Raw genomic sequence first — 26,625 nt, 5'->3', positions numbered from 1 at the left:
CATGTATGAGATGCTGATCTTGAGACCAGATATCGCAGCTGCAGTGGGAGCATTTGCATTTGGGGTTGTCAGTCGTCTGTTGACTGATGATGGCATAGTGCACGAGGGAGATATGCAGGTATTGCATACATACTTGCAGTACGTGTGCGGTACGTCTGGTGGTGTATGGACTTACACGGGAGCGGGACAGCCGGATGCACACGATCACAGCCAGCCAGTGGGCATCGATTGAGAGCGGTTTTCTCTCACCTTTTGTAGTCTTTAGACTAGGTTCTCTTGCTTAAAGGCACAGTCGCCTTTAAGTGGGAGGTTGTTGGGGTATAGGCGTCTGTGCCTTGCCCGGCCGCCCACAGTCTGGGCGCCCACTGACTTGTATACCTTATACATAGCATAAGTGTATAGGGGGCTGCTCACTCTTTGAGTCTCCCCACCCACATCGTGTCTGTCTCCTTCTCTCTCTCTCACTCTCCGTCTGTGGTGCTCCCCGATCCCCTTCATCTATTAGCTCGCAAGCATCAGGGCATCAGCCAATGACCCTAAAGCCTATTTCTAAGGAGCCAAAGATATCTGAGATGACTTTAGCAGATCTTACCAAGGCTATTCAAGAGAGTCTTAGAGACAATCGTGCTCCACAAAACAATCATATGTATCCAAGAAGGGAGCAACAATGGTGCTCAGTATGCTATGGACCGTATAGTACCAGTGAATGCCTTACTTTTAGAGTAAAACTCAATGGGAACTGCAATGCATGTGGAACGTATGGTCATCAAGTTAAGGATTGCATAGTATTTAAGTGCGCGATGGCCAATAGACCAACCTTAGCATGGACAGACACACCTCGAGTGCCTACATTGATGTCGGCCCCACCTCTTAAACAAACATCACAACACATGGTCCCTAGGGCCCAAAATGTTGTTCAAACAACACCTTTACCACCTCCAGTGCTAGGACCGCAACCACCACATCCGAGAATCACTTCAGTGAATCAAGTGGATTGTGAGTCGTCTATTGCTTGTTTGGAAGGCTGTGAGGAAGATATAGATCCTAATATCGCCTATGGGATGGATGTGCTTGAAGAAAGTCCACAATACTACATGGAGGACTATTGGGGACAAGTCAAACATGTATATCAAGTAGCTGCTCTTGCGGCAAGAGGCCAAAATATCAATTACACTGCTAAGAGACCACCTCTTCAATGCTATGAGTGTGGAGGTCCACATCGTGTAGCCAAGTGTCCTATTAGGCTACAAAAGAATGCCACACTAATGCAAACCAATCAAGCGAGCACGTCTACAATGCCGATACTCATGTGTAATCGATGTGGCATAGATCATTTGATTGCCCAATGTCCAAATAATCCAAATGCACCGAAGATCACGCCATTAAACTTGATTGAGGTTACCGAGGAGCCATCACCAAGTACACCCGTGGTACCAGTAAACGTACTCACACGATCGATGCTCCAAAAACAAAACTATATTCTTGAGGAAAGAGACACGACATCAATTGCCCAATCTCAGAAAAAGAAGAAAACATGAAGAAAGAGATCGCAAAAAGCAGTGAAGTCAAACCCCAGTTCAAAGACCAGCATAGGGACTGGTGACGACCCCGTATATATGAACGACACTGAAGAAGATTCTGATTTAGGTGAAACCATGGAGACCAAAACGACCACTAACATAGAAACCAACAAGGAAGATCTTCATGAGCCACAATGGCCAGGATCCAAAAAGAAGATAGGAACTTATCTAAACCCTACAGAGGAGATCGAGCGAGTCAAGCAATTAAGGTGTTTGGTAGAAGATACCCAAAGGGATCTAGAACCAGCACCTAGGAAGATCCAGATTACAGACGCCGTGTTTCCTATGCAGCAACAACCTCACCAAGACCATAGACCCTTAGCCATACCTAGTGTCATCCAAGAAGAAAGTGACTTAAAGTCATGGGAAAGTGGGCGTACTCACTTCTTGATGGAAAGAATGTTTACAGAGGGACTACTTGATCCTATCGAAGAAATGGAGATCCCATCTTCCCCACGTCAAGGGACTCAAGGCCAAAAGGTGTCGTTAAAGATTGCCAAATTGATGGATTTCATGTCTTCAGAAGTTAGAACCACCATCATGTCCAAACTATATAAAGACCTTGAGCTAGTCTCAGCTCTTCGAGCCTTCCTCAATGGAGAACTGAAGTTTGGGCTACCACAATTTGCACAGATGGATGGAGCTGGGGAGATGCCAATAGAGGAGGAACACTTAGATCCACAACCCAACCTAGATGAGAACCTTGTTATAGAAATACATGTCAACAAGTTGGGACAATACTTTGAGGGTAATGAATCCAATGCGACCATACCAATCACTACTAGGGGATTAATTGTGAAGGGAATCCTTGATGGTGGCGCTGGGGTTAGCATTGTGACTAAAAATTGTTGGGAAACTATGGGAAGACCTCACCTTGCGACCACGACCATAGTAGTGAAGATGGCCAATGGGTCTATTGTTAAACCTATTGGGATGCTAGAAGATCTCAAGATCAAGGTCTTTGGACATAAAATAAGGATTACCTTCATTGTTATGGATTTCTCCAAACACACTATGGCATCGGAGATGATCTTAGGACGTCCTTTCATGTGGGAAGAAAAAATGGTGCATGACTGGTCTAAAAACCATGTCTACTTGCAGTTCCAAGATTCTATCATTCGAGTGGATCTTGTTACAGGTCGAGCACATCCTCTAGGAAACAGGTTTATAATTGATCATAGATCTGACACCACAGTTCACTCGGCTCCATTGCAGTATTGTTATACGTGTAAAGCGGACACTAGTGTTGGGAAAGATTCTCCTTATATGGATGTACTACCTGGGATGACTGAGTCGGACAATGTGGATTGGGTCCACCTAGCAGCAACCATAGACACTTGGGGAAACAGGGGGACAACCTGGGTAACACCTGAGGGGGATGAAATGCCCGTACCCTTAAATATGCTACAAGCAATGCTTTTAAGCTTCTGACAAGACTCATCCTCATATAACAAAGAAAACATACAAGTGGGTCCATAAAGCTTCTTTAGCGACCATAGCTAGTGCTAAAAGAGAGACACCTTGTAAGAAAAGTCCCATTTGCCCCAAGAAATGTAAAGCAACGTTGCGCTGGATTCCTAAAAAACTATTGGAAGCCCAAGGCTACTATAAAGGAAATGATCAAATCTGGATGCCAAAACGTAAATTGTGTTCTTAACTGTCACGTGAACCATGTGAGTCCAATCCCGTAGCTCCAAAACAAATCAACGATCGCGGAAAGAAAAAAATCACAGAATGCTACGCACCCGCTCCAGAGCTAGTTTGGGTACCGAAGAAAGAGCAATTTGTTCCACCTAGCTCAGGAAGGGGGGAGTCCCATGAAGCTTCTAGCTCCTCATGTAATACATCCATAGAGGTAAAAGCTTCTCCACAGTCTCCACCTACAATAGTGGACCTACATGAAGCTACAAAGGAATCCACACCTAGCAGTATTCAAGAATCACCTGATGAACCATTTCAAGTTCGATCCTGGGAGAGTACCTTACCACCCTTGCAACTCGATGAGGCACCTAAGGTAATAGAAAACTACTGGCAAAAATCCCCACCTATTACCAACTGGAATAATTGGTTTCAATGGGTGACAAGCTCATTTCAAACGGTATGATCTACCCAAGGAAGGGGGGAGTATTTGCTGACAATCATCATTCACTTGCTTCCCTCTCAACCTTCCTCCATGACCTCTCAATCTCCCAATCTTAGGGAATGTATATACAAAGCCTTATACTCACAAAAAACAAAAATAATAAAGAGCAAGAGCAATTAGCAAACGAGTATGGACAATAAAAGTCAAAACATTGACTCAGACCTACACATTCGCATCCGATACACTGAAACAGAAACCTATGCCATAAAACACCTTTGATCCTCATCACTCGAGTGATCGAGGGTAGGTAGGATTAGTACGATAGGAGTGTCTCTGTTTTAGAGTCGAGTGATTAGCAAAGTTCTTTCTTCCCACTGATGTGCCTCCTAGAGGTATTCTTTGTGTTTCTTAGTGTGTACAGAAACGTGTTGCTGTTGTTAGGATTTGGACCTTCATGGGATCTTTCTCTCGTTCACACTTCAAATCAAGCGCAACCATCAACACAAACAGGTGTTTCTTGCCATCAACATTGCCCCTTATCTTTTTGCATCCATGTTTGTCTACTTTAATTGTGATTGGTAGCATAATATTCAACGCATTTGCTTAGTACCAAACATGAAATTCAATGTAATTTTTGTCATAATCACTTGTCTAGGTTTAAACATCCAGCAAGTCTGACTAAGTTAGTTTGACCAAGTTAGCTGTTAGAGATCTTCTCTTCATACCATGGGGAATGCCTTCCTAATAATCAATGGTTACTTAGGTTCTTAATCCGATTTAGGCAGCATTGTGTGAAATGTACTAGGGATTTCTAGTAGGCTTGACCCTATTCACCTTTAGCTTAAGTATTATAAAGGGATTTTACTAGTGTGATGAGCCTGGGGAGGTGTAACAGTGTCATATGACCCCCCAAAAGTTACAAAATTAAAATGCTAAAAACGAACAAACAAAAACAAATCAAAGTGCCACAATGTAAAATCTTAAGCTGGAAGAGAAACCTCAGCTTGATTTGGTACTTCACTCACATGTATAGCCTATGGTACTAGAGCCCTAGAGGTTCCCAGTGTGGGCGCTTTTCCTTAAAAAGCAAAAAACCCAAGGCATACAAAATAAGCACACACATCAAAATTGAATCATTGTGAAAAGACATTGGGGGGTCAAAGAAAAGGTAATCAGTCAGGCGATGATTTCATGAGAAATTCCTTTTATCGTAGCTTAACTACAAGGTCTTCTAGGTATAGCCTCTAGTCAGCCCTCCAACATGAAATACTTGGCTCTCGCGATTAAACAACTTAATTGACCGGAGAAAATTAAGAAGCTTACCCATGGTATTAATAGTCGATCTCTAGTGCCTTTCGACCGTTGAATTAGCGACCCCAGACTTGTTTAATTTTTTACCTTTACATCTGTTTATGCATTTGATTATATTGCAATTTAATCTGTATTGCTGACAAATGGTTTAAAATTATGTTACCAATCACATTGTTTGCCTACAACTGCATATGCTTTTTAATTGCTTATGAGAATGCAATTACTGTGCCAATGTTGTTTGATTTTGCAGTGACTGAAGAAGGCTAAGGACATTCATCTCAAATGCTCTTCCACCTCGACAAACGAGCTTCAACTCAATAGCTTCTGAGGACGAAATCTACATCAGGAAGGGGGGCATGTTAACCCTCACGGCTCATGGACACCCTATCACCTACGACGGATGATTGTATTATTTACTTGGTAGAGTCAGGTACCGGGCTTGTCGGTCCAATAGGAAAAGGGTAAGAGTGATCGCCGATGAGAGGCGCACTCTAACTAGAACATTCAAGGGATTAGTTGGCTAAGCATGGGTGACCAAGTGTGAATGGGGTGAGCTTATATAAACGTCAACTAAACCTAAAATTCACTCATTCTCTCATTTTTGCAATAGAAGAGTGCTCTTGCTCCATCTCCATCTTCTTCTTCTTCATCTCCTTGTGTGTGTGTGTGTGTGTGTGTGTGTGTGTGTGTGTGTACGCGTGCGTGAGAGAGAGAGAGAGAGTGTGTGTGTGCGATTGAGCATTGCGACGACGGCACGGCGGCGGCGAAGCGGTTGAGCACGGCGAAGGGGCGGCTCCTTCTTCTTCGTGGCGAGGAATCCTCCACGAAGCAAGCGTAGAGCGGTGAGTGACACACCATCGCCTTCTTTGAGCTTACTAGTTTAGGCTTGTTGTGTGCTTGGAGCCATTTGTGGCTCGCACACGGTGTATCGGCAAGTTCCTTGCATTGACACGTGCGACATACGCATTAGGAAGAGGATGGGGTCTAGCAAGGCGTCTTCATTCACCATGAGATTATGGAGGCGATTAACATTTTGACAAATAGATACATGCCATGTGTGCAAGAATGATGGGTGTGTAAGAAAGGTGTAAGAGTGGTCAAAGGATGCACTTTTTCCCCCAAAAAGGGAGTGGACAACTTTATGATTTTTGGCCTTCCACAACTCCTACATATAATCTCCAATTTTAGCGGAGCAAATAGATCTATAATCTACACGCCGAACGCTTTCCATAGATATGCTACATGATATGGTTTTGCTAGATAGATTTTAAATTTCATTTTGGGGAAAATTTTCAATTCAAATAAACTAGCCGTTTTGTCTATTTGAATTCATAAGTTGTCATTTGATTGCTTTCTTAATAGGAAAGGTTTGACTCCCTTAAACTCCCAAATAAAGAGGCCCTCCTAGACCCCTATCTCTTCATAAAGTCCCTTCACCAAATAGTGGTGGGCTACTCACTCCAAACTAGCATCGCACATGGGTCACAATCCAAGGCAACTTTTGATGGATTACGATCAAAGGTGAAGCCCATAATCTCTACCAACCCTTAAGCACTCTTAGAGGCTAGCTAGAACCCAGCTCACATAGATAGTCTCTCACTTGTGCAATGCAAAGATCACCAAGCTTGATAACATCCCAGCACTTCTCCCAAATGCTGCGATGTAGAGCCATGACATACCCTCGGGTGAAATCACTCATCGCTCATAGATCTTGCCATCAACATAGGTCGCCCACCTAAGGTTGCAGCTTCCCACTATCATGCCGTGCGACCTCAAACCTTTCTTTTTAAACCCTTTCTACAATATGTTCTCTCAGATAATGTGAGATTTGCAAAATAAAAGTAAAAAAATCTTATGCTACTTCAAGGTTCTCTAAATCAAAGAAGACCTTGTTGTACTTTTGTACTTTTTTAAGTGAACTACTCTCTTGCTCGTAAGAAAATGACTTTCATGTGTAACTAGTTGTTAGGTTAAACCCTATCTACATTCTATTTACTAGCTTCTCTCTCCTGCTCACATCATTGTGGGAAACATGCCTACACCTATCACTTCATTTACATGCCACATGGAGCATACACTTGTCCTAAATCTCCTCTTGCACACAACACCTAGCCACATCTGTGGATGCACTAGCATCTGCAACCTCCACTACTCGCATGTATCACTCCATCTATAAATGGAGTTCCATTGTACAAAATCACTATCTCAAGAGATATTATTATTATGAATGCAAGCAATATTTATCCGCCATGATTAATAAGCCTTACAAGTGGTATCAGAGCATGTTGTAGGAATTATTTAATTATTATTAGATACATTTTAATTTATAAAGCATCCAATTTCTTTTAAATATCTTTTCCCCTTTTAGGTGTCTCACTGGTCTTATGAGAAGTGGCATAGAGAATCTAAGCCAAGTGCCAAGTGTGTTGAATTTTGTGTCTTTATTCATGCAATGAATGAGGGATGGAGCCTTGAATTTGAAGGCTTCAAGAGAAAACATGCACTATCACATTTAAGGTGTTGCAATCTAACCCTTAGCTCAACTACTCCAGCTACTTCAAGTAAGTTGTGGGCAACTTACCAAGAAACTATGTTGAGTGTGGTGGCATGCCAAGCTGGTGCACCGACCAGCATAATCAATGCCATAGTTCATGTGCTCTGCGATCAACTTGCTCGCTTGCGCTCGCGCTCCTTGATTCCTTATCATCATCCACTCCAATTGTGATGAAGGTGGGGCATCTTCATATTTTTTTTTAAAGTATGATCTCTAGATTTCCTGTTTTAAGTAATTCGTATATGAGGCAAGAATCTCATGTTTTTTAGAATCTCCAGATTCATGCAAATTTTGCAAAGTCTCTTGGATGGGTCGGCACTCGGTAGATAATGCCAAGTTTGAAGATGAATGCAGGGCCATCATTGGAATGCAATCATATGTTCTTTTCACATTGGACAAGCTAATCTACAAGTTAGTGATGCAGGTACATTCGACCAATTTACATTATCATGAACAAGTGTAGCATATGAAGGTAAAGACTCATGTTGGTTGTGGGTTTTTCTAAAGCTTCAAGTTCCAGGTTTCTATGAGATGGTGGCTAGGTTTTTTGGTCTAAAATTATATGAAAAATATCATCCTTCAGATAGCTTTATTGATGTTTTTTATCATGCAAATGTCGAATGTGCTATTCCGTGACAAAAACATCTACATATTTTGAGCATGTAAGCTGCTAGCATTTTAGGATGGTATACAATTTTTTCTCTTTCCTCTTATCCATTCACAAGGTTTTTGTTTGTGATGTATCCCAATTGCATCTTTGATATTTTTAGTTTGGTAGTCATTTTGTGATTAGCAATGTCCTGAAAGTGACATTCATGTAGTTGCTCTAAGGACGACGAGTCTTGATGGGTAGCTTTAGTAATAAAAAATAATAATGTGTCAACAGATTAAAAATGGTATTGAGTGTTCCCCTTTGATCAAAATGTTTCCACACTTACGTGCTTGGAAATTGATCAAATATCATACCCCAAAGCCTTTGGTATCCAATTTGGCTTTCACGACCATACATTTGTGAAAATGGTGTAATCCAATAGTCTTTTATCTAGTATATTTCTCGTACCCCAAAGGTCTCTTATATGAGTCTTGAACCTAAGATTAGGATAAAAGCACCTTCGACGCTAGTAGGCCCTGCCAATTTTGAATGTGGGATTATTAATAAGAATCTTAGAAGATCCTCTCCAACTTTTAGTAGAAAAGGGGGGTGGAGAGGGAGGATGAGTTCTCGCGCTTGCATCTCTCGCTCCTTGGCGGGCGAGTGAGAGAGACGACGTAATGTTCAAAGAGCACAATGCAAACGTGGAAAATCCACCGCACAAGAATGCGCTGCAACCCATTTTGCTTCAAGTTCAAAGATTCCAAAGTTTGGAATCGAATCATGCAAGTTAATTAATGACTTTGAGAATGGATGCGTGATTTTTGGCCCGACGGTAGATGGAGACAAGCGATGACATTGCTTTAGCAGTGGCGGATTTTCTTTTTGTGCGAGAGAGAGAGAGACCATGGGCCAGTGTTCGAGGAAAATGTGTCTAAGCTTAATATTGTGCAGGGCAAGGGGAGAAGGAGAAATTACGTGACAAAATAGACAAAAAAAAATGTGAACACCCAAAAAAATAACTTGATTTCCTACAATTTCCTCTTGGCCAATTCAAGGAAAGGAATTTTGTATGTTTGAACGCTGCATGGGGGGCTCACGCAGCAAGGGCGCGTGGAAGAGAGAGAGAGAGAGAGAGAGAGAGAGAGAGAGAGAGAGAGAGAGAGAGAGAGAGACGTGCCAGCTGCTACGAGGACGCAGATAGAGATCTTTTGGCTCTGCAATGGATGGCGAGGAGTACGGGTAAAGAGAGAGTGACGAATGTGCGAAAGAAGCACCAACACAGGGGCCTCTCTCTCTCTCTCTCTCTCTCTCTCTCTCTCTCTCTCTCTCTGTGTGTGTGTGTGTGTGTCCGCTTGCAAGCAAGTCAGGAGATCAGTCCGCGAATCCGAGAGCAAGGGCTTCCCTCTGATTGCGTGCATGTATGCGTTTTGAAGGCAAGGGCCTCTCTCCTAGTCATCTGCAGGCAACGAGCTGACGAAAACCAGAGGCTCTCTCTCATTCTCTTCTATTCCGTTCGTCGCAAACTCAGGATCGCTTTGTGAGTGTGCTTAGCTCTGGGAGGATACATACGACCTGTGGGGCTAAAGATCTAGGGTGGCGACTCGCGAGGAAGGGCATTTACAGCATCGGCGCAATAGTTGCAGAAGCAACTAGATCATAGCAAGGTCTGTGATTGACAAAATGACAAGCGGGATGAGCTTGCTGGTGATGGTCTCGTGACAAGCAAGGTCTGTGATTGACAAAATGACAAGCGGGATGAGCTTGCTGGTGCTATGGTGTTGCCCCTGCTCGGCTTCTGCGCACAGTGTCTGCCCCTCTCACTCTACATCTCATGTGCTGCTCGTCGACCTTCACGACCTTGGGACTTGTTATTAAAATTAAAGTAGCAAGGAATCTATACAACTATTTAATTAATGAACAAACTTTAGACCCAGTAGGACCCAGTAGAATGTGAGTGAGAGAGAGAGAGAGAGAGAGAGAGAGAGAGAGAGAGGATGTAAGTCTACTTTGTGCAACCTATACCACAAAACCATTCTCACCACTAAGTTTCCACAAATATGCAACCATTCATGAACATCTCCGAAACTCTCTCCTTACACAAGATTTGTGAGTATGGTTTGAGCAAACTCAACAAAGCCTCTACAACCATGGGTTCTTCCCAACAAATCACAAATAAGGACTACGACATTTTTCTCACAAGGTGAGATGATCTTAATGAGTGTTAGGGCCAATGGTTGCAGTAGATCATATACTAAAGGGTTTAAACTCTTACTTCAACTTATGAGGCCGCACAAGATCATATGTTATGGTTGCGTCCCTTTGTAAATTTTTGGCTTTCTAATTCAATTTCGCATGTGCTTGTGTTAAAGAAGAATTAGGGCCGCAGCAACGTGCAAGACACTCACTGGTTAGTGTTAGTTTGGTTGAGGCGCACGCTCCTCCAAGCTCCCACATGACCTACCCTCTTATTTTGGCTTCCTTTTATTTGGAAAGTATTAACTTTAGCCTCCCTTTGGGGAGTGAGGGTCCTTTCCTCTGTCATTAAACTTCAATGCTCTCTCTCTCTCTCTCTCTCTCTCTCTCTCTCTCTCTCTCTCTCTCTCTCGTGCATGCAAGTCAGTGTGAGACTTCACTTTGTTTTAAGGGTATTTTTCTACATACATCCTAGTCATTTTTCACATGCGGAAGGCCATAGTGCGATGGGTGGATTTTTGGTGCAAATTGTGGACCGTAGATGCAAGTCGATCGGATGGAGGACACATGTACACTCTGCTTGTGTTTTAAGATTTTTTCTAGGTTTTTGTGAAAAGTGTTGACATTTGTGTATCTCTTTCTTTAAAGAGGACCATTCAAAACTGGGTCACACACATTTTTTTTCATTCTCTTCCACCTTTTTTTGTTATTTTAGTTTGTAGAAAAATCCTTTCATTAGACTCCTTTTCATATAAAAAATTAAATGCCAATCGATTGAATTATTTTCTATATTTTAATTTGATGAAAATCCTTAATTTAAGAGCTTCACATGTGTCCATTTTATTAAATTGTTTTCGTATACCAATGTGACCCTTCACCTTGTTAGTTTTAATGGGTCCCTTCATTTATTAAACTAATGACTTCTTTGCAACTTTTATTTTTTTAGAAAAAACTTGTTGTATATTTTTCTTTCATTTGAAGATATTTTACAAGTAAAAAATTATAAATTGTCTTTAGATGAAAGAATTTCTTCACAACTAAGAAATTAAGAATTGTTAACTGTAAAGAAATTATAAATTTCTTCACAAAAAATTATAAATTCTCTTTAAATGAAAGAATTTCTTCACAATTGAGATTTTTTTCACATTTTGTTTTAATAGGCAAATGTTTCAAATGAGAAACTCATATATACATGTCACATGTAACATTTGATTAAGAGAATTTTGCAAGAAAAAAGTGTCAATAATTAGTGCCATCTTCATGAAATATTATTGACATTAACTTAAAATTTTCACATAAAATTACGTAGATCCGTGATTCCTTTAAAAATGTTTCTATAATGCAATGATCAATGTCATTTGATCATACTTTGATGTCATTTAAATGTCGATATCAACTCTAAAATCTCAACCTGTATTGAAATAATCACATTGGTTTCTTTACATAGTTCACTACAACATTTATCTCAAAAAACAAGAAACTAAACTTTTGTCAAATTTGGTCAACAAGTAACTTCTCCATGTTTACAACAGAAACAACTTTACCTACACCCACTAGTCACCTTTTGCCATATATCTATTACTCCCTTTGTAATATGCTCTCTCTACAATCTTTCAAAATATTTTATTGAAAAAATAAATCCTACAAACACAACTCTCATCTACTTTTGCATTACATTTCCTTAGCAAGCCACAGTGATTCTTCACCCTTCTTTTAAATGTTTGTGGGACATACTAGAACACATTACAAAATTGTTTATCCACGTGATGAGGGGGTAAACATTAATTATATTAAAGCGACTGACATGCATTAAATAGTTAATGTTTTTACCTACGGGTAACCCTACTCATGTGAATATACAACCGCCCTCCCAAGCTTCTATTGATCGCCTCTTGCTATTCGCTTGCAAGTACCACCCATATGGTTGTTGTGCTCACATGAGCAGCCAAAGCAAGCACACAGAGAGAGAGTTGAAGCAAGGTGAGTAGCAGCCCACAAAGAGACAAAGAGAAAAGGCGATGGTGCTCAATGGTAGCTAGGTTATCGACCTTGTGGCTAGTTGAGAGAGAGAGAGAGAGAGAGAGAGAGAGAGAGAGAGAGAGAGAGAGAGTGTGTGTGTGTTTACACCACTAACAAGCTACATGGCAGATGTATCCATGTGTGATGGGAAACATGAGAGACAGATTGCATGAGAGATTATAAAGAGAGTCAAAAAGCATCGCAACGGCAAGCACAATAATAATAGGATCCCTTTTTATTTTTAAGAAAAATAATCTTGAGAATCTATTGAAGATTTCCGTTAATAAGGGCACTTACTATGGCGAGGGTGCCATATCTCCCTAGAGTCTAGGATCCCCTCTCTCTAGGAGAGTTGTGACCAGCTTGTAAAGATCTCTCTCTCTCTCTCTCTCTCTCTCTCTCTCTCTCTCTCTCTCTCTCTCTCTCTCTGCACAAGAGGTAAAGTAGCAACAGAAGCACGAAATGGAGTTGGAGCAATTGTCCGTAGTACTATGAAGCAGTACCTATGGACGATGTTGTTGTGGGCCTCTTGTGTGCACCAGAAGGCCAGGATGGCAGAGTTGAGGAGGAGGAGGGCAAGCCCTCAATGCGGGCGTATGAGTGGGAGGTAGTGTTCGGGAAAAGTGTGCCTCGGCTTAGCCTTGAACCGGGTTGAAAAACCAAATCAGTTGATTGAAGGGAGAGAGAGAGAGAGAGAGAAGGAGAAAATCTGCTTAGAAATTTAAGAAAATAGAGTTAAATTGCAAAAATTACCGGTTATTTTACAAAATTTCCTCTTTGGATCTACCCTAAAGGGAATTTTGTATGTTTGTGAAAATCGATTTTTCCCGAACACTGGGAGGCAAGGTGAGAGCAGGGAAGGGGACCTTTGAAGCTAGGTCCTTATTGTAAGGCTCAAATTCCAAAAAGCCATGTCAATGGCTTTTTGGATTTTGAGAGAGATGTTATTTGTATGAATAACATAGAGAGATGTACATGATGCATTGGTTGTGCAAGCTCCTATGATTGTGGCCAAGAACGTTCATGGAAGACGCCAAAAATGTGACCAATTTGTACACTATAAATTAAATACACATAGTCAGGGCTCGAGAAAAGATAGGTTCATTTTATCCAAAACTTGCTCAAATTGAAAACCAACCCGTTCACATTCGGGTGAAAAGGAATAAAAACTGCCTCAAATTACACTAAATTTAGTGTTATTTTTTTCTTTTATGTATATTTTACCTTTTCAAAATTACTAAAAACTAGCTCATTTGTGCGTGAAAATACTTTGAAGCCGGTCCAATAAAAAGACTTTCCTGAGCATTGGCACACATTGAGCCTTGAGGGATGAGAGAGAAGAAGAAGAAGAAGAAGAATTTTTTAACGTCGTAGGAAACCATCCCGAGAGACCTTAAAGATCTATCCGACAAGGAGAGTTGAACGAGAGAGAGAGAGAGAGAGAGAGAGAGAGAGAGAGAGAGAGAGAGAGAGAGAGAGAGAGAGAGAGAGAGAGAGAGAGAGAGAGAGCGCACATGTGCAAAACCACTGAGTACCCTCACCCATCGAAGCAGTCACCATGTGTACATGCACATGCCTAAGTATAGGTGGTTCAATGGCTCTACAAACAGACAACAACGTCCCCTATTGTAGACGACCTTTTGTTGAGGTTGCTCCATGCCAATAATTGGGAGCTTTTGCAAGGGTTGCAAGGTGTTTGTCCTCTTTTCTATATTTTCTATTGCTTTGTTTGTGCTTGCTAGAGTGAAGGGGGGGGGGGGTGGCGGGGCCTCATCACGATGGAGGCGGCAATAATTCACTAGGGAAAGGGACAGGGCCATGGTGAGGTGGTTGTCTTTCCCACCAGTTTCCAAGTGAAACCTAGCAAAGTTGCGAGTGTAGGGCTTAGCATTTGGATTTAGGAAGGGTTTAGATTTAGGGTTTAGGGTATCAAGTTTAGGTACAGGGTTTGGATGGCGTTTCAGGGTTGGGATTTAAGGTAATGGTGTTAGGCTTTGGGTTCTAGATTTAGGATTGGAGTTTTCAGTTAGAGTGATTGATGAGGGTTTTGGATTTAGGGTTCAAGGTTTGGGGTTAATGGTTAGGTTTAGGGGTTAAGATATAGGTTTTAGGGTCTAAGGTAAGGGGTTAGGATCTAGGATTTAGTCTGATTTGGGATTTAGGGGTTGGGTGAGGTTAGGGTCTTGGTTAGCAGTACAAGCTTTACTTTCAATTTTTTTTAAGACAAGCTAACTCTCTCAAACATCTATTAAATTTTGAATGCATAGTGAATATGTCGATACATTCCTATTGTTTCTTAGGAACATCCTTAACTTGGAAACATTTTGACCTCAGCTAAAATCAAGAGGACGATTGACGATGTTGGTATGGCAATATAGTCAGCTTCTTGAGCCTATGACAAAGGCTTAAGTGGACTCAGAGGGGAGAGATTGTAAACTCTAGGGTTCCCATCATTAACTTAGAAACATTTTGACCCGGAGCTAACATCGAGAGGAAGATTGATGATGTTGGTATGGCAATATAGTCAGCTACTTGAACCTATCACAAAGGAGTAAGTGGACTTAGAGGGGAGAGATTGTAAACTCTAGGGTGGCCAACTAGAACACCTTCTAGTGCTACTAATGCAATTGGCTCTATACAAGACTACCTTATATATTAAGCACTCCTTGTTGGCACTGCTTGCTTTCATGCAATGCTAACATCGTCAAAAACTAGAACACCTTTTGGTGCTACTAATGTAATTGGCTCCATACAAGACTAAGTTAGAAAGCACTCCTTGTTGGCATTGCTCACATTCAATTAGTGCTAACGTTGTGGTCAACTATGATTTGAGCACTCTATCTTTAGCATTCTCCATTTATTGTACTTTCTTGGCATGATTCTCTCTCTCTCTCTCTCTCTCTCTCTCTCTCTCTCTCTCTCTCTCTCTCTCTCTCTCTCTCTCTCTCTCCCCGCGTTGGCTTCAGTGATAGCCGTGTTTTCATGAATTTGGTTTTTAACAAACATTGGATGTGACAATGTTTCAGTAAAATTATCTTTTTTTTTATTTTCAATACGACAATTCACGAATCTATACTATTATAAAAGGGGGACGGATTCCCCCAACCCCCCCCCCCCCCCCCCCCCCCCCGTGACACATGTCTCGAGCTCCTTGATCCGGCTAGCTTCCGGTGGTGTGCCCTGCAACCCAACGCGCTCAACGAGAGAGAAAAGGATTGCACGCAAAAAGAGAGAGAGACGGCCGAAGGCCGTCGACAATACTAGTCTCTTCTTTATATGGACACAAACAGTCTTTTGACTTTCTATTTTCATGCGTCTTTCTTCATTTGCTAAACTCACCATTCACTTATGCACTTAAAATGTTCTGAAAGGCTTTTTATTTTTCTGAGATTGGGGAGACCTAATTGCACCTCCTTTTTATATGTTGCATAGGGATGTGAGGGGATGATGACAGTGCCTAACATTAAAATTATGTGAATAGATAGTCAATGAAGGTTATGGGTATCAATAAGAGCGCTCCCCAATAGGCCATAGCAAGACGCCTTTGGGGGGGCCTCCAAATTCCTCCACAACACCCCATTACTAGGCGACATACCTCTTGCAACCTACTACAACCGGTTCCTTCTACGGGGTTTGCTTCAACCACGCCCTACAATTACAAAACACCCTTTGAACCCCTCAAAAGCACCACTACTAAAAGAATGGGGTTTGGAGGCCCTCCAATGCAAACCCATACACGCCACTGTGGGCATTCTCTTGAGAATTGAAACTCCAAGTTTAGTGATACACCATTTCATAGGGCTAGTCCAATTTCAAAATTGAAAGAACACTCATGATTTTGGGAGGCCCTCCTACTTTTGGTTGTGTATATCTTGTACTTTTAGTCTATTTTCTAGATCTTAAGATTAAACCAAACATTAAAATTTTTTGAAAAAAAAATATGGGCAATGCAATGAAAATCTCAAAAATCAGCTCAACATGTTCAAGTACCAGATGGTTCATAGCTAACACGAGAATAGGTTATGTGGAGCCCTATCGGACCCTTCCAAACTTGTGCAAGGTGAGAACCTTTTGGTTCTACTTTCTATGGAGAAGAACTTGGTAGGGTTCTCAACTAATGCAAAATTAATGTTCAAAAAGCCCTCTTAACTCTGGCATCCCTGACCGTGCTCACTCAGTTACATATTCACAGTTCCTCTCTGCTACCGATGTTCACAGCCTTCCACCACCGAGGGCTCCACCAAGAGGAAAAGTATCAGACTTATTTTGTATATTTATGATGACGATATCATTTCTATTAACCAACATTTCTATTTTGTATATTTGTGCAGTACCTACACAAAGCAGGCACAGCATATGCAGGCCTCCAAAACATAACAAATTGTAGAGAGCACATGCATAAAATCATTATTCAGTCAACATAAATACCGTGAAGATGCACACTTTTCAAGCACAAAGGCAGAGAAACTAGGGGTAGACCTCAAGCTCCTAGGCCTCTGTGTGAGCCCCAAAGAATTGTCACCCTCGTTCGAGTTTGATGATGTCAAAACTGACAAAATTGCTCAAAAAGTATACAAACTAAAGCAAACAGTAAGCTCTAGAAAATTTGAAGGTCACAAGGCACTTTGCACCTTGATTGGTTGAGGTCGGGGACTATAGCGGGAATGAGCAACAAATAATTAAACCAAATGATCGGGCATTAGTTGTTATAAAGCTCCTTTTGAGGACATTTTCACAATATTGATATGTTGCCAAAACTATCTCAACAAGCACCCTCCACTGGAGTGCTTCCATCCATAGAAAAGCACACAGGCACAATACAAGGAAAAATTCAGGCAACTTGCAAAGTGACCAAGTGGGCAAGCTCTCTAATCTTGTAAACTAATGCAGTTGCAAAAAGTACACAGACCATTTACATGAGCACTTCGATGCCTACAAAAACATTTAGATGAGCACTTCGATCCGACAAAAAGATTGGTCACAAAAGCGCAATATGATACATATAAACACCACTTAATTGCAAGGAATGAGTCTGATACATTACACCTTCAGTCATTTTTGAGGGTTGAAGGTAACTGTATAGAAGCATGGAGTTGGAACTTGAGATGGTAGGAGGCGACCAAGGTAGGCCTTAAGCTAAGCATTTCTGGTCCGTAAGATCGCACACTAAACAAGTTGCACCCTCTCTACATCTCATTACCCCGTACACTGGGTTTTGCTGAGTAGAGCATCAAGTACCTGCAGCACACATAATTGGGAGAGGCCTTGCTTTCAGATAAAAGCACTCTGATAGTAAAGAGGGCCCATTCGCTCTCAAGTTTAACACATGGCAAGCAATGGTTAACAACCATCCATCAAGCTTTTGCTTTAGTCACCACCAAGGAAAAATATTACCACACCAACCCTGTTCCATAGGCGGGAGGATTTTCTGTACAAATGTAGAATAGATTGGAGTTCCAAGGATTGAAGCCTTTGAACCCTGTTTTTCAATCTCCTGTCCAATCATCCAGGTGAGGCACTACTTCCACTTGCGGTGCGCTTAATGTCCTCTTCACGTATTAACATGAGATCCCTCAAGTTCTTGTAAAGCTGCAGCTCCTCTAGCGCCTCTGTTGCCCTCTTATGTGTTCCAGGGGCCTCCAACGATGCCACTCTGCTTTCAGGAGAGACAGACCCTAGAGTTCTCTCCAGTGACTCCCTTTCATCGCCTCCAAACATAAGGGAGGACTCCGCTGTTTCCGCACTTGTGTAACTAGAGTTTTGTAGAGGAGGAGCAGACTTAAGAACTCGAATTAGGGCACCCACTGCAGCATCAGGCGACCTCTGCTGCAGACTACCTGAACTTGCAGAAGATTCCGGCACTTCATTCCTGAAACCAAAACAAAAAGAACACCAAATGTAGGCTTTCATGCTTCTACGATGAGAACAGTCGGTGCTCAGTTCAAGACCCTGAGCTTCAAACGCGTGTTTATAGACCCATTATATCAGCGCCCAATAATGGGCGTGTGCATGCGCACTATGAAAAGTAACCCCAACAAGCAAATCGTGCTTGTTTACAAAGACAATCAAATATGTAGGCTCATACCTGCTTCTCTTTTCCTCTGCATCAACATCATCTACCGCAAATGGACAAGAAAAGTCGTCATCTTCACCATCATCGCCAAGGGCAGTCTTACTCGATGATCTTGACAATGTTGTTTGCCCAAAGAGAAGATTGTCAGTCGTGTATGGTCCAGTCCCCTCATTCATCCAGGCCTGGATCACATAGTCAGTTTTTCAACACAACATGCATTCTCCAAAAAAATTGGCTGTACCAGAAAACTCCAAAAAAACCCATCAAAACAGAATCCAGATAAAGTGCTTTAACCAACCATGAAACATCTGTAAGTTGCAGTACATGACTCAACCACCAAAATTTGAAAAAGTCTGAGTTAATCAAGATCCATTGAAATATATAATGCTTGCTGAATGAGCCCCACTGACCTTGGTGCTTTGCTCTGGTCTGCTATGAAGGTCGCCTTCCACAAGGCTATGTCCCCTGCCACATTGCTCAATTTGCCGTTGCCCCGCAACCCCCCCCCCCAAATTGACGTCCCCCGTCCCCTTTCCTTCCCCTCTGTTTTTCATGCTCTGTTTCTGCACTTTCCTTTTTCCTACGTTTCCCAGATTCACCATGATGTAACTCTTTGGTCTCATAGGTCGTTTTGGTCCCTTTCCTACGTTGTTTTTGGTTGAGGTCGGTTTCTTGCATTTGCAATTCTCAGTGTGTTTCTTTTCCTTACTATTTTCATTTTTTCTTCTTGCCAACTTCTTGTCTCGTGCATGTGTCTGTATGTGCACACGCGTGTATGGGTGAAGAGAAGGACTATATAGTATGTACAAAAGACCTCTGGGGATGCTCTGTACGGTGCAGCAGAAGTGAAGTTGAACTTTGCTCAAGATGAGTGCTCCGAACTGTGCTCAAGGGTTCCTTTACTTACAGAAGGGAGAGCCTTCCGGTCCTTTAGTGAGAGAGTGCAATGGACACAAACAAAGTGGTGAACACTGTGAATGAAGGTGCTGAGACTGAGAGATAGAGAGAGAAGAATACGACACCAGAATGTTATCAAACCCTCCTCCGAAGGCCCCACTCTCTATGGCGAGAGCGGTCTACTATTGATTGGACAAATCTCTACAATACTTGGACTTGCCGACGACGAGGACGACGATGAGACGGGCTGAAATCTGAAAACGCTAATGGCTGAAATCGACAAATCTTTATCTGCTGAATTCTGACTCTATGTCGATGACGACGACGATGCTACGACAACGCGCTGAAAACGCAAATGCTGAAATCTGTGTTTTCTGCACTGAATCTGCAAACTACGCTGGATCTGACCGTGTGGCGAGGATGTTACAGACTCGGACACTCCAAGTTGAGAATATACCGCGACAACACAAATAACCACTTCAAAACAATTCACATTTCACAATTGATTCGACACTCGCCCCGGCGGAGTTCCGTGCCTAGAGATATTGGCCCCAAAGACTGGCGCCCCCCCCCTTTCGGTATTTCTTTATTAATTAATCTGTGTTCAAAGTACAAGAGTGCGGGCAGGCACTCACACTCAGACTCTACGTCCAGATGCTCTAAGTTATTGAGGCCTCCTCACAAATTCAAAAGTACAAGGGATGCCAAAAGCAGAACCCTAAAAGCTGAAAATCAAAAGCCTTCTAAAAATAAAGCATCAAAGCTCTCTTTCTCTCTCTTGCATAGAAATAAAGCAAAGGAATTCTCTCTCTTTCTCTACTTGCGTAGAAAAAGCAAGTCCAGCGTCGCAGCTAGAAAAGCAGCCAATTCCGTACGCTTTTTTTGCCACGTCAGCAGGGTTATACGGATTTCCATGAATGGCGCCGCAAATTGCGGAGGCTGCCACGTAGCATTTTCTCTGCACGCGGGACTGTTTTCAACAGTACAGTCACCATCTCAGCCCGCCACAGAGGTGTGTGTGTGTGCTATGGGCAGCCACGTCATCATTTGTAACATACCCCCCTCTTGAAAGCATTGTAATCGCCCTCGATTACGCCTCCAAACAGACAGAAGCCATAAATTGTCTTAGCAGACACTGATTGTTAGTACCTACGCACTAGGAACACACATCTAGCACATGTACCAATCGACAATCACATCACATGACATCACAGGACATCACTAGACATCACAGGACATCAATTACATTCAACATTCATTCGGATCTTTGACCATGATTTATTAGCAATGCAGTTAGCAATCGCATCTAGATCCACCTAGGACCTCATAGATGCTCGATTGACTAACCCCTATTGCAACCATGTCTATTCAAGATCATTTAGACCGAAATGCTGCAATCATTTCGTCTATCGGTTCCTGCACTTAAAAACAAGTCAAGAACGAATCAGTTTCATATTCAAGAATTCCATTTCATAAAGTCATACAGCAAAATACTGTCAGCTCTCAGTATCCCTGAAGCTCAAAGTGTAACCGGCCTGTTTGATCCAAAAAGGGCTGTAGACTTTACTTTAAACCTTGATTTAGCTTTCACCCATTATTAGTCGTCTATTTTACCTGTACTTTCAAGACACTGCAAAGGGGAGAGGGATACAGGCTGCTAGATTGCACCTGTATGAGTAGACGGACACCAGATTGGCCCCTAACTTAGGCGCCCCTTTCGGTATTTCTTTATTATTCAAAAGAGGGAATAAACGTTGTGGTTCCTACAAGCTGCCCCGCACAAACTCGGCTGAATTTCCACTGTTCCAGCCCGATTTCGGCAGCATAACTGTACTAGAACCCTTCACGGTCAGTATTCCCACGCATTGACTAACTTTCCCGACGCATACGGGCACTTTGCAAAACCTGGCGAGAATCTGCAGCACGCTGAATTCTCTGTTTTCAGCCCTGAAAATGCTCCAGATCGCCTGTACAGCGGTCCCCTTGCGTCCCCGAACCTCCTGGGGGTATTAGGGTCCGTTTAGGGCCAAAACCCTAAACCTGCAAAAATACACAGCAGGCTGTAATTCACTGTTTCGGGCTCCGTTTCGCGTGCCGGTCGCATCCCTAGCAAGTCCTCGAGCTCCCGCACCTGTAGGGCTACTTGCCCTTTGAATCGGACGAGATTTCTGGCGTGAAACCTCTCCGAATTCACCTGTACCTGCGGGGGGATTAGCCGCTAGCTAATCCAGTACCTGTGCAAGAGGCTCTTGCCTCGGCAATCGCGCATGAACCCACACAACTGTACATTGGTCAAATGAAGAGCCCACTAGAGGGGCATAACATACTGCCAAAGGGGAGAGAGAGGGCAGTGCGTAGCGTGCAGGGCATCACTCCTGGCACCGCACTGTGCATAAGAGGGAAAGCAAGCACTCCATAGCTCTTAACCTGTGACAAAATCTGAAAATGAGGCTCTCTCCTCTTCAAATTCAGCGCCACTTCTTGTTGCATAAGGCAAGTGCACCAGAAGGTGCCACTTGGCACTTTTACAAGCATTTTCCCGTTTCGGGGTTGCCGCCTAAAAATATCCCAACCGGTTGCCCAGTTGACTTCACGGCAGAGTAAGAAAATGTTCCCTTTGTCATTCCGGAGGTAATGACGCCAACACATTTTCAGGTCCCAAAATAGCAGTTCCCTAAATTTTAGGAGATGCTGCCATTGTATCTTTCTAGGTCATCCGACCCTCTTTGTACACTGCGGCCACATCCAGAACTGAAATGTAGCCTCTGTAGCAAAGGATTCCACTTTGGCTAGTCAATGACCCCACTTGGCTAACCATAGTCCTTGTCCAACCTTAGTGCTCTCTTGCCCTCAGGCCTGGACTCCCTCTGGACAGTTCCACACTAGCTATGCAATGCAGGGCAGTTAGATTTCCCGAGGGGTGTTTCCAAAAAGTGAAAGTAAATAGATAATAAGAAAGAAATCAACAAAAAGGATAGATAGTAGTCACACGCTGGTGACATACCCCCCTCTTGAAATCTCAAACGTCCTCGTTTGCATCTATGTCGTACATGCTTACTGTCAACACTGATGTATTCAATACCTGTCGACACATATACGACACATACATGCTCATTGTCAACCCTGGTGTATTCAACACCTCGTCGACTCATGTATTGCCTGCGTGTGAACCCTGTCCCAATGACATAGTGGTAGCTTCGCACTCTGCCATTGCTTTGAGTCACTAACTTTCCAATGACAAAATGGTAGCTGCACATTTTGCCACTGTCTTATAGTACACGTTGGATCCCGTAACACTTTCGAGCATATCCAAACCGACAGTTTAAGAATGCAGTTACACATGTACTCTTCAATAGAAGCAATCACTGTATCCTTGACAAACTGACAAGAAATACTCACTTCTATAGCACTAATCAAACTTTTGGACATTCCATAAGAGCAATTGCCAAACTGACAATCTGTACAGCTCTAACATTCATGTAACAGGTATTTGATTTGAGCTCACTTTAAATACCATGTACATCATTTGTTTCAGAAGCCATTGTCACACTGACAATCCATGTAGCTTTGAAACTCAAGGGGTCAAGGTAGGTTGCAAATCGAAGGCTTCCAGGTAAAGTGATAACACAGTTGGTGACTCTGCAAGTTCACCTTCTTCCATCCACTTAGCATCCATTGGTGGATAGTTTCTGAACTTTACCAAGTAACGCCTGGCAACCTTGCCTTTCACTTTCCTTTCTTTGTGTGCCAAAATCTGTTCAGGGACCAAGATCTCGTCAAGTTCCTCGACTTCCGGCTGATCTTCAGCTGGTATATCTTCTGGCACATCACCCACATAGGGTCTGAGAAGACTCACATGAAACGCATTGTGAATCTTCCAACTGTCAGGCAATTTCAGCCTATATGCAACATCACTGATTATGTCGCATACTTGAAAAGGCCCATAGTAACGCATGCTGAGCTTTGGAAAGAGTCTTTCCTTGCCCTTCATCTTCTTTAACCTTGCCTTTTCAAACCGTAGAAGCACCCAATCACCAAGTGAATATACCACTTCACGACGGTGACGATCAGCTGCTTTCTTTTGCTTTGCCTGAGTCCTTTCTAAGGCCACTTTGACCTTCTTGTACATTTCATCCATGTCTTGAACATACTTATCTGCTTCAAATATCTTGTCCTTTGTATGCAGTATGGGAGGAACTTTCTTGCCACCTTCAACTATCTCAAAAGGTGCCTTGCCAGTTGATGAATGCACTGTATTATTGTATGCATACTCCACCAATGGCAAATACTGCTCCCACTTTCCTTTATGCTCTGACACATAGCACTTCAGCAGATCTAGGACAGTAGAATTTGCCTCTTCTGACTGCCCATCTGTTTGAGGATGAAATGACGAAGAGAATTTGAGCGTGGTACCCATATTCTCAAACAAGCCTCTCCAGAACAAACTAGTCATGCGTGGATCACGGTCGCTAATAATCGACTGTGGCATGCCATGATACTTGAAAATATTGCTCATAAACAAGCGTGCCATCTGATCTGGCTTTATCTTCTTCCTGACAGGAATAAAATGAGCCTGTTTGCTGAATCTGCAAATAATGGTCCAAATACCATCATTTCCTGTCTGCGTTCTTGGAAGATCAAAGATAAAATCCATAGCAATACTTTCCCATGGTTTATCTGGAATAGGTAGTGGTTGCAATAACCCTGGTGCCTTTTGCCTGTCAAACTTGACTTTTTGGCATATTAGGCATTCTCGCACAAAGGCATCCACATCCCTTCTCAATGTAGGCCAATAGAAGAATGTCTCAACCGCTTTAACTGTAGCATCGATACCACGATGCCCTGCATACGGTGGGACATGACTCTCTTCCATAACTTTGCGTCGCAATGGCTTTGTGACACACAATCTGCCATGCATCATCATGAACCCGTCTTTAAGAAGATAGTGTTCATGACGTTGTCCATCCATTAGTTGCTCGAAGACCCTTGCAAAATCTTCATCATTTGCATACTGTTCTCTCATATCATCAAGTTCATGATGATAAGGAATCGACACAGCTGAAATTTGTGGCTTTCTTGACAAGGCATCAGCCACAACGTTCTTCTTGCCTTCCACATGCACAATCTGAAAATGGAACATGGACAAGATATTTGCCCATCGCATATGCTTTTCAGATAACTTTGTCTGTGTCAAGAAGTATCGCAAGGTCTGATGATCCGTTTGGACAACGAAATCTGCACCTAGCAGGTAGTGTTTCCAACTTAAGAGCGCATGAATCACAGCCAGTAACTCTTTCTCATAGACCTGCATGGTCATCTCTGGCCCTTGCAAAATTCTGCTCTCATAGGCTACTACCCTGCCATCTTGCATTAGCACAGCACCAATGCTACTACCGCAGGCATCACATTGGACCACAAATGACTTCCTAAGATCTGGCAACACAATGACTGGATCCGAAGTCATCTTTTCCTTTAAGAGATTAAAAGCTGAAATCTCTTTTTGTGTCCATGTAAAGGTGACTGCCTTCTTTTGAAGAGCATGTAAAGGTGAAGCAATCTCAGCGAAATTTCGGATAAACCTTCTGTAATAGGAGCATAGTCCCAAAAAGCTTCGGACATCATGCACCGTCTTCAAATTTGGCCATGACTTGATCGCTTCGACTTTTGCAGGATCCATTCTGACACCGTCCTTTGAGACAATGTGTCCCAGAAAGTGAATCTCTTCCAGAAAAAACTCACTTTTCTTTGCATTGATGAGCAACCTATGACTGCGTAGCTCTTTGAACACAATGGCCAAGTGATGCCTATGCTCCTCTTCATTCTTTGAGTAGACTATCATGTCATCAAAGAATGTACCAACAAACTGCTGGTGTGGACGGAAAATTCTGTCCATCATCCTATTAAACGTAGCAGGAGCATTTGTGAGACCAAAGGGCATCACTAAAAATTCGTAAAGACCAAACGTTGTTCTAAAAGCAGTCTTGTGCACATCCTCTGACCTAATGCGGATCTGATGGTACCCACTCTTTAGATCTATCCTGCTAAACATAGCTGCTCCTTCTAATTTGTCCATAATATCATCAATTCTAGGTATAGGGAACCTATTCTTGATGGTATTCTTGTTCAGTGCACGGTAGTCAATGCACATACGCTATGAGCCATCCTTTTTCTGCACCAACAACACTGGAGAACAGAATGGAGATGAACTGGGCTGAATCAGCCCCTTTTCTAACAACTCCTGTACTTGGCCCATTATCTCTTTCTGCTGAGCTGCACTAACCCTGTACGGAGGCTTATTTGGTGGGCTACAGCCTGGCACCAAATCTATCGCATGGTCCTCGGGTCTCTCTGGCGGTAATTGAGACGGTAATGAATCGGAAAAACAGTCACTATACTGTTGTAAAAACATTGACCTTTCTTTATCTAGCACAGATAAATTTGATTCATCAAAATCTGACACTTCACGTGCAAAAACCAAGTACGCAGAAAGATGCTTTTTCATTACAGAAGTAATAGCAGAAGCTGATACAGTAGGAATAGACTCCCCTTTAAGCTTTACATCCAGAATGTGAGTCTTTCCCCTGCTCTGTACAGTGATCTTTTTGTTGTAGGCATCCATGATTCCCTGTACACGAAATAACCAAGGAATACCTAACAACACATCACATCCGTCCAGTGGCATGATGTAAAATTCTTCAGCATCTACATAGGACTGGATATGTAGACGCAACTTTCCAATGATGGGTGTCACAGCCTCTGTATGGCCAGGACATGCCAAACCTGCCTCTGCTGTATACCCCATCTCTTCAGGTCTGATTCCCAACTTTGAAGCCAATTCTGGGGAAATGAAGTTGGCTTTGGCACCTGGATCAAAGAAGATAAGCACTGTTTGATCCCTAACCTTTCCCCATGCTCTGCAAAGCTCACTTGCATCTGAATTTGGCTTGTCGCCCACCATATCTGGCACTAGACCAGCCATGGGCTTCTTTCCTTTCTTGTCTTCCTTGTCTTCAGAATCAGCTGGCCTTTTCTTTGTAGGACAGTTGTAAGCGATGTGGCCAAGCTGCTCACATATAAAGCATTTGTTCTCTGTCCTCAGGACCTTCTTTTGCTCTTCTGACTTGCGAGGAAAACGTCTTTTCCATTTCTTTGCTGGTCCTTTTTCTGATTCAGCCGTAGCTTTGTCTTTCCCTGCGTTGGCTGACTCCTGAGTCCCTTTAGGAGCCTCATTGGGAACGTGCTTCTTGGCTGAATTTTTCTTGCCTGATCCTGCCTTGACGCCAGTGTTAAATTCACAATCTTCTCCCTTGAGCAAACCAT

The 26,625-nt window shown here is 42.6% G+C and overlaps 1 protein-coding gene across 3 annotated transcripts in view; it reads right to left on the bottom strand.

Annotated features, from left to right (window-relative positions):
- Nucleotides 1-17,334: 17,334 nt before the first annotated feature.
- The window catches only part of LOC147418996 (Autophagy-related protein 13), a 68,811-nt gene continuing 59,520 nt past the window's right edge, over nt 17,335-26,625 (bottom strand). For all 3 annotated transcript variants that reach the window (XM_086506161.1, XM_086506162.1, XM_086506160.1), the window contains 2 exons: nt 18,421-18,590; nt 17,335-18,204 (listed from right to left, as the gene is read on the bottom strand). In XM_086506161.1, coding sequence (XP_086362287.1) covers nt 17,838-18,204; nt 18,421-18,590 — 537 coding nt within the window. In that variant the 3' untranslated portion in view covers nt 17,335-17,837. The remainder of the gene's footprint in view (nt 18,205-18,420; nt 18,591-26,625) is intronic.

The sequence above is a fragment of the Adiantum capillus-veneris genome, chromosome 29 (assembly GCF_014529385.1).
Source record: "Adiantum capillus-veneris isolate H3 chromosome 29, ASM1452938v2, whole genome shotgun sequence".
NCBI lineage: Eukaryota > Viridiplantae > Streptophyta > Polypodiopsida > Polypodiales > Pteridaceae > Adiantum > Adiantum capillus-veneris.
The sequence above is the reverse complement of the archived record's forward strand: the minus strand, read 5'-3'. Positions and strand labels throughout refer to the sequence as shown.